Source organism: Carlito syrichta, unplaced genomic scaffold, assembly GCF_000164805.1.
Source record: "Carlito syrichta isolate Samal-C Ts95f unplaced genomic scaffold, Tarsius_syrichta-2.0.1 Scaffold314525, whole genome shotgun sequence".
NCBI classification, from domain to species: Eukaryota; Metazoa; Chordata; class Mammalia; order Primates; family Tarsiidae; genus Carlito; species Carlito syrichta.
In genome coordinates, this window is record NW_007258621.1 from 553,018 (window position 1) to 561,109 (window position 8,092).

The 8,092-nt window shown below is 46.6% G+C and overlaps 1 protein-coding gene across 1 annotated transcript in view; it reads left to right on the forward strand.

Moving 5' to 3' along the window:
- The window catches only part of VSIG10 (V-set and immunoglobulin domain containing 10), a 66,992-nt gene extending 63,122 nt beyond the window's left edge, over window positions 1–3,870 (forward strand). Inside the window, exons 7-9 of the mRNA XM_008071609.2 lie at window positions 258–273; window positions 2,041–2,255; window positions 3,709–3,870. Of these exons, the coding sequence (XP_008069800.2) occupies window positions 258–273; window positions 2,041–2,255; window positions 3,709–3,764 (287 nt within the window). The 3' untranslated portion in view covers window positions 3,765–3,870. The remainder of the gene's footprint in view (window positions 1–257; window positions 274–2,040; window positions 2,256–3,708) is intronic.
- The last annotated feature ends 4,222 nt before the right edge of the window (window positions 3,871–8,092 follow it).

The following is an 8,092-nucleotide window of genomic DNA, read 5'->3' on the forward strand; positions in this document are numbered from 1 at the left end:
AAAAAAAAAAAAAAGGTGTGGGTGGGGGAAGGAGGCCCCTGTCTTGCTCCCACCTGAAGTTCCATTCTATAGGCTTCATCATTGGGTCAAGATGTGTAATAATGAGGCATCTAAGTATCCTCCCTGAACACTCTATCACCTGCCGTGTTGGGTCAGTGTTCTAATTTGTTCCTTTTGTAAATGTCAGATTGATGAAGAACTTGTGAGGGTGACGCGGATGTTACTACATATTAACGTTTTTTTCTCTCTCTCTTCAGTAGGAAACACTTTCAGGTGAGTGTTCCCCAGATTCAAACAAAAAAAATGATTTCCAATTTTCATGATCTGTCCTCATTTCTGTTTCCTTTCATAAGAACAATAATAGTAACTACCACTGAGAAACTGCCACATGCCAGACACTGGTCCAGGGGTTTTATTATAAGTCCTTTCACAGCCTTTTCAGAGTGGGGGTGGCATCTGTTTTCCAGTCAAGGAGATGGAAGCACAGTGAAGTAATTTCTGTAAGCTCATCCAGGATGTAAATGGCAGTGACTGCCTTCAGAGTCAGGTCCAGTGATTCCAAAGTCTGCTCCTTTACGAGGCCAAACCTCAGGGCTGGGCACACTGCGTCTGTCACTAGGATATAAAGACAATGTGTACCTGTTGAGCCTAGTCATGAATGCATTCCTTTTATTTACTTTTTGAAAAACAGCTAAAAGGAACAATAAGTTACAATCTTACAGAATGTTTTAGAAAACTAGTTTGAGCATGCCCAGAAGCCCCTCCCAAAAGGAAATCCCATTAGGGGCAAAGTAACCAATTGGAACGTGTGTGTTTCACTTCCTAAGGAGATTCTGGGTGAGAGCAAAGAATACTTCTCCACAATCCTACAGAGAAATAGTTCTTTCCCACTCATAATGACCAGATAGCATCATTCTGGGACTTTCTTTTGTTGGAACATGGTAACTTGACTGTGTCATATTAGAGTGCCATGCCCGGTGAGTCTGTCACTCCCAGGGCTCATTTCTCACAGGCAGCAGCGTGGCACAGTGGGACAACGCTTTGGAATCAGCAGACCTGGGTTCAAATTGGAGCTGTGCCATTTCCAAGCCCTGTGCCCATGGGCCTCCTCCCCAAGCCTCAATCTCCTGATCTGTTTCACCGAGGGGGACTGTGGGGGACTGTGGGGATACGGTGAAAATGTAACGCTTCTAGGACTGTGACTGACCCGTGGCATGCATTTTTCCTTCCTTAAGAAATGAGCTGTGTGTGGTGGCTCGCGCTCGTAATCCTAGCACTTTAGGAGGCCAAGGTGGGCAGATTGTTTGAGCCCAGGAGTTTGAGACCAGTCTGGGCAACATCATGAGACCTCATCTCTACACAAATAAAAATAAAATATTAGCCTGTGTAGTGGTGCGCGCCTGTATTCCCAGCTACTCAGAATGCTAAGGTGGAAGGATCGCCTGAGCCCAGGAGGTTGAGACTGCCGAGCCGTGATTGTCATGATTGTCAGCCTAGGTGACAGAGTGAGACCCTGACTCAAAAAACAAACAAACAAAAGAAATGTACAGTCTGGCCGGGTCAGCAGAGCTAGCGATAGATAAGATACAGAGCAATAAAATACTAAGCCACTGGGTATGGACTCCAAATGTAATTGTAGTTCAGGGCTTCAGCGGGAAGGAGAAGACTTGACCTGGGCTCCACATGAGGAGGAAGAGGGATTTCAGCAAGTGGAGCAGAATAAAGGCATTTCAGAAAAGGAACAGCACTTGTGTGTGTGTTGTGAGGGGAACTGACATGGTAGATGCCTGGGACAGGGTGGTGACCTGCCCGAGGAACAGGGCAGGAGTTGTAAAACATACCCAGAACAAGATAGGATCATCTGTGTAGCAACTCTCTCTGAGGTTACAACCACCCCGTCATCTCATGACTTAACGAAGCTGAGTGCAAGAGGAATTTTCCATATTACTAATGGGGTTGCAAAGAGTCAAGTGTTTCCTATTCAGTGAGAGCGGGAAAACACGATATCTTCTTGATTATTCTTTCCCCTTTGCAAATTAGGGGACAAGACATGGGTGATGTCATGGTTTTGGTGGATTCAGAAGAGGAAGAGGAGGAGGAAGTAGAAGAAGATGTGGCAGAAGAGGAAGAGGAGGGAGCAAATGACAGAGAAGGGTTGCCAGAAGAAATACCCAAGCATGACCACATTTATAGAGTGACCGCACTGGTGAATGGGAACATAGAACGGATGGGAAATGGATTCCAGGATCTGCAAGGTAAATTTGTTTTCCTTAAAAACTCTGGGCTGGGTGCAGTGGCTCTTGCCTGTAATCCCAGCACTTTGGGAGGCCAAAGTGGGAGGATTGTTTGAGCCCGGAAGTTGGAGACCAGCCTGGGCAACATAGTGAGACCTTGTCTCTAAAAAACATGAAAAACAAAACACACCCAAAAAACTCCCTCTCAACTGCTGCAGTGAGCTTTCCAGTAGGAAATCTTCTAAGGGTGAGTTTGATTTTTTAAAGGCTGGGGAAGACATCAGCTAAAGGCTAGTGTAGAACTTGAGGCTCTTCTATCACCCAACAACACATTGACATATTTATCAAGGTTCTGCTCTGGGAGAGGCACAGTACTGGCATTGTTGTGGCATAGAAAAGACAGACCAATAGTGTCTGGGTGCAGGGAGCTTTACAAGACCATTTAAAGTGAACAGGCTAAAACACATGGGGGAAATGGAGGCAGAAGCAAGACTTAACCAGCACTTGGAGCAGGAGAGGAGCTGTCAGAGGAGGAATTTGATTTGTTGCCTATTGGATGAAACGTTTAAAAATGATAGGACCTGAGAGAAAGGTAAGAACCCGGGGGGGGGGGGGTGTTGGTCAGGAGAAGCTTTATGGAAGAGAGTGGGACATGAGGTAAAGTTTTTTTCATCTTTAAAGACAGGGTCTTGCTCTGTTGCCCATGTTGGAGTGCAGTAGCATGATCATGGCTCACTGCAGCCTTAATTTCTGGGCTCAAGTGATCCTCCTGCCTCAGCCTCTTCTACAGATGTGTTCTACCATGCCCAGCTAATCGTTTCATTTTTTTGTAGAAACAAGGTCTTTCTATGTTGTCTAAGCTGATCTCGAGCTCCTGGTCTCAAGAGATCCTGCATTGGCCTTCCAAGGTGCTGGAGTTCCAGGCATGAGCCATCACACCTAACCTATGAGACAAATCTTTAAGGACAGTTGGGTTGAGCTAAACAGAAAGAAGAGAGGATGTTTCAGGTGAGGGCAGTGGCCTGGGCTGAGAGCATGAAAGGTGGCCAACATCAAGCATGCCTAGAGGGTTCTGAATGACGAAAACAAGTAAAAAGGGCATGCACTCTGCCTGCCTTTCTTCATGAAATACAAATCTGTGGCTCACCAGGAAAAGACTAGAAATCACTGGGACGGGCCGGACATCATACCTGTAATCCCAGCACTTTGGGAGGCCAAGGCCAGAGAATTGCTTGAGCCCAGGAGTTCAAGACCATCTTGGACCACATAGTGAGACTTCAAAAATTAGCTGGGCATGGTGGTGTGCGACTGTAGTCCCAGCTACTCAGGAGGCTTAGGCGGAAGGATCCCTTGAGCCCAAGAGGTCAAGGATGTGGTGAGCTGAGGCTGCACCACTGCACTCCAACCTTGGGAAATAGAAATAGTGATCACTCTTGCAGTCACTCAGCATCAGACTTATTTGTCCTCCATGCAGATGACAGCAGTGAGGAGCAAAGTGACATCATTCAAGAAGAAAGCAGGCCAGTTTGAAGAAGATTGTCCACTGCTGTGTTGTCTTGAAAAGCTGGAAAGCTACATTGAAGATGAGCTCTTCATTCAGCTTTGACTCGACCTATGCCCCTGCTGGGGGCTTACATTAACATCTGAGTCTCTCAGCCAAAAAAGAAAAAACACACACATCTTTCCTTCCATTTAAGAAAAGCCTGGCTTGCTGTGAGTTTTCTCCACGATGTTTAGAAGCTTTGGGAAGGAACAGTGTGCACAGGAAGGCTGCATTTGGCACTTGAGGTTCTACTTTTGCTGTGACTTCTGGCTTTGTCTAGGCCGACCTACTGTGACAGATACTGATTAGGAGGGAGCAGGAGTCGGGGAAGCGCTTGATCTTGGTGCCCTTTGCTGCTATTAAAGGTTTGTAGCCAGCTTGCCCCAGCATGAAAGGGAATATTGCAGGGTGATATGGAAACATATCACTGCCACGTGAGCTCGTGACCAAGGAACCAGGCAAATGTCAGCTCCCTGGAAAAAGGGAGGTTGCAGCTACCACTGCAAGTTGGAGGAACGCACTTCGGGTCAGGCTTTGGAGTCAGAAACACCTGAGCTTGGATCTGGGCTTTTCTACTTCCCTGTTTTGTGGGCTAGGGCGTGTTACTTTATTTCTTCTCTGGCCTGTTTCCTCATCTGTAAAACAGGTGAAATCACACCTGTCTTCAGGCTTGTGGTGAGCATTCAATGAGGTAAGGGATATAAATGTGACTAGGAGGTGCTCAATGGAGGTTACTTATCTTCTTTACCTTCCCCAGTGGAAGAAAAAACGTTAACTGTAAGTTACGAGTTGCTGCCTGTGCCTTTCATTCTGCTTTATATAATGTTTTCAGACGAGGGTATCACAGAGCGTACCTAACCATTTTTGTTTTCCTGGAGATACAATTTTTTTCAAAAGAGGTAGGGGCTGACAAGAGGAAGTGCCTTTCATCATGACCTCACATTTTACAGAACCTCATATTTATAGAAAAGCCTCCTAGGCAATGCCCAGTTAGCTGGCAGACTTTCCCATTCTTCACTTCTCCTGTTGCTTGGAAAGAAGGAAGCAGAAACATTTCATAATGGAGTATCCTTGGGCACACCAGTTCACCCGGCCTCAGTTTTCCTGTCTTGAAAATGGGAGTGGGAAAACTTGCTTCCTTCCTACTTCTTAAAAGATACTCTGAGGGTCATACAATGATCAATAACGTTAAGTTTCAAATAAAAATACCACGTGATGAGTTTAGGCTGCTGATGCTTCCGGTAGAACCTTGTATAGTTTTGATATTTATTTTTTCTGGTTTCATCCAAATTTCTTAAAGTCAGGAGTCTTTTAAGGGTGCCATGGATGTGTGCTAAACATGAAAATCTGACTTGAATTTGCACTCTTTCAGTTGCATATCCTGCTCTAGTGGGCAAGCCCTAAGGCTTAAAGGAGAACATCCTTTTTCCAATACCAGGGACTAGTATGATCCATGCCTAGGATGAGAAGCTGGTTATCCGAAGTAGCCCTGCAGGTGTGGCTGGGGAAGTCTGTTTTCTTGGATGAAGGGAGTAAACTGTCCCTTGCTCAAGACACTGAGAGCTCAGGAGTTGGCTGCAATTTCCACCCCTCAGGAACAGCTGTGAATTGCAGTTCTCTGGTGGCTAGGTCTCTCTGCTGCATGGTACCGCATGTACTCAACCATTCTCAACAGTGTACATTAGTGTCATTTCAGATGGGATACTCAGGTTGCTTCTAAAGCCAATTTAGACTGAGCTGGTCTCTCCTGTAGTCTTCCAAGACTAAATTCTGTAATTTAAGACCACTATTCAGAGGCAACCAGATTTTAAAAAATGTGGGGGCGGGGGGAGGGGAGAAAATAAATTCCTAGCTGGGAACACAGAGAACATTTTTTTAAACATCACTAGGATGTTTTCCACAACTTCCTCTTCTCTTCACACACACCTGATGATAGGAAATATTTGAGGGTTTTTCCACTAGCAAATGGGAGCTTCAAGGTCTTGATGCCAAACACTATAAACCCCTGACAGGTTGAGCTGTGACTGCTGTGTGCACATTCATATCCTGGGTTCATGAAAAGCCCAGGTACTGGATGTTAGTCGTCAAGTTTTAAGGATTTCTTTTTTTTTTTTTTTTTTAAGAATGAAGGCTTTTTTCTTTGGAATGATCCATGCCCAAATCCACAAGCATGTTGACAGTGGATTACAGAGTTTGTGTGGCAAAGTCCAAGTTGTTACATTGTGCTTTGAAACAAATCTTATCTGCACTTATTGTTAACTCAGAGACCATGAGATCTGCTTATCAGAACCAGGAAGATAAACACTTCAGGACTATGACAACGGTGATTTCTTCTCCTCAAAACCTGATGGACTCTGGGGAGAAGCCTCCACAATCCTGTGGCTTTATTAGCTCCAATTCTCACAAGAACATACAGGCCCTATAATTGCAGCAGGAAAACACAGGATGGAAAGTTTCCATAACCCATGCACTGAGACCTGGAAAATCATCCTCACTGGGTAAAATTTATCATGATGCAATAAGTGCCAACCGATATTTTTCACCACAGGACTGGCCAGGGACAGCTGCCAAAAAAAAGAAAGAAAGAAAAGAAAAGCAGATCCCTCTGAATTATTTACATTTTAATATTTGGTAGGGGGAGGTCGGGAGAAATTCTGAGGCTATCATGTGGATTTTTAAAAGATAATGTAATAAAGTTATTTTTAAATAGATGCTTTTGTGATTTTGATTTAGATCTGATTAACAAATGGAAAGATCTGGAAAAATGAGTTTGCCAAAAAAAAAATTTTTTTTTACTAGCTTCCTAATATTGGTAACAATATTATCTCTTATCCTTTTATTTTTTTCCATGATTTGCACATGCTAAAATGAACACATAAAAATGAGAACCTGAATAGGGAATCGGGAATTTGGGCGATTAAAAAGATGGATATCGAGGAGAAAATTGGGAAACAGAAAAGTAAGAAGGGGTGGAGGGAATAAGAATAATGATGATAAGGCTGGAGGATAAAACGGGAACCTCAGAGGCTGGAGATCAGAGACTCAACAGAGCCAGAGTGGAGGCTCAGGGAAGGGTACATTGGGCATTTTGGGGGTTTGTTTTTTAACCTGGAGACAAAAAGAAATGCCAAGAGTAAGGTGGAAATGGGGCGTGCCACGGTTAAAGTGGACGGTGAGAGAGCGACAAGCAGCCAGAGAAAAAGCGGGGGAGGGTCGAGAAACAGTGGGGGTGCAAAAATGGCCAAGCCTCTGAGCAGGAGTGTAACCCAGGAGGCCTGGGCCAAACAGGGCACAGGAAGCAGGTGCTCAGGGGACCAGACTCCCTGAGGACAGAGGTAATTGGGGGTTCACAGAACAGAGGCCTGGGCAAAAAGCAAAACACTAAAACGGAGGGATCGCGGTGAAAAAGAACCTGGAAACTGAGGTATGGTTGGAAACAGGTTGGGTTAAAAGGCAAACAGGTTAAAACGGGACCACTGCGGTCAGGAACTCGGGGCCTGTGGGAGGGAAACGGAGAAGACGCCTGGAGTGAATCGAAGGAAGAGGAGAGGCGGGAAAGGGACTTGAAACTGACACCAAGAACTGCGGCTGGAAGAGCGCGGGCCCGGGACCGAGGAGGGAACGGACCGGGCCACCTCGAGTGGGGGAGGAGGGGGAACATTTGGGGACAATGAGCGGAGCCCATTGAGAAACCCCAAAGCCCCTGACAACCACAAGGGACTGGACAATGAGAAAAACGGTCATTTCGGGCAGTCCTCCACGAGGCCGCCTACCCTGGACCAAATCGAGCCGTGTTTGAGGATGCGCTGGTAGACCCAGAGAGCAAGTTTATTTTTAGGGGATTGGGGCAGCTGAGGGTATCGCGGTTAGAACAGTCTCCTTCCGACTCCCCCGTCCTTTGACCTCGTTCCCAACCCACTCGAGTTTTCACCCTGGTCCCCCCCCGCATTTTCTTCTCAGTTTCCCCATCCCTGTACCTTTTAGCACGTCCCGCCCGGTTTTCCTTCGGGCCCTCCCCTCGCCGTGTCCCCCCATTTTTACTCACATCCCCACTTGACCGCCACCCGGCTTCCCTCCACTTCCTCTCCCCCTGGATTTTACCGGCCAGTGTTCCCCCCGCAGGCCTCGCACGTCCCCATTTGTACCTGGCGGGGCCCCCTCCTCCCGTTCGAGCTTCAGCCCCGCTGCCCCCACCCCTGGGTTTTCACCCAGCCCTTGTCCCCCGCTTCCCCGGTTTTCCCCTGAGCACCGCCTCTCCGCTGGGTTTTTACCTCTCCCCGCTTTAGCCCGGTTTCCCCTCTGCCCTGCTCTGCCC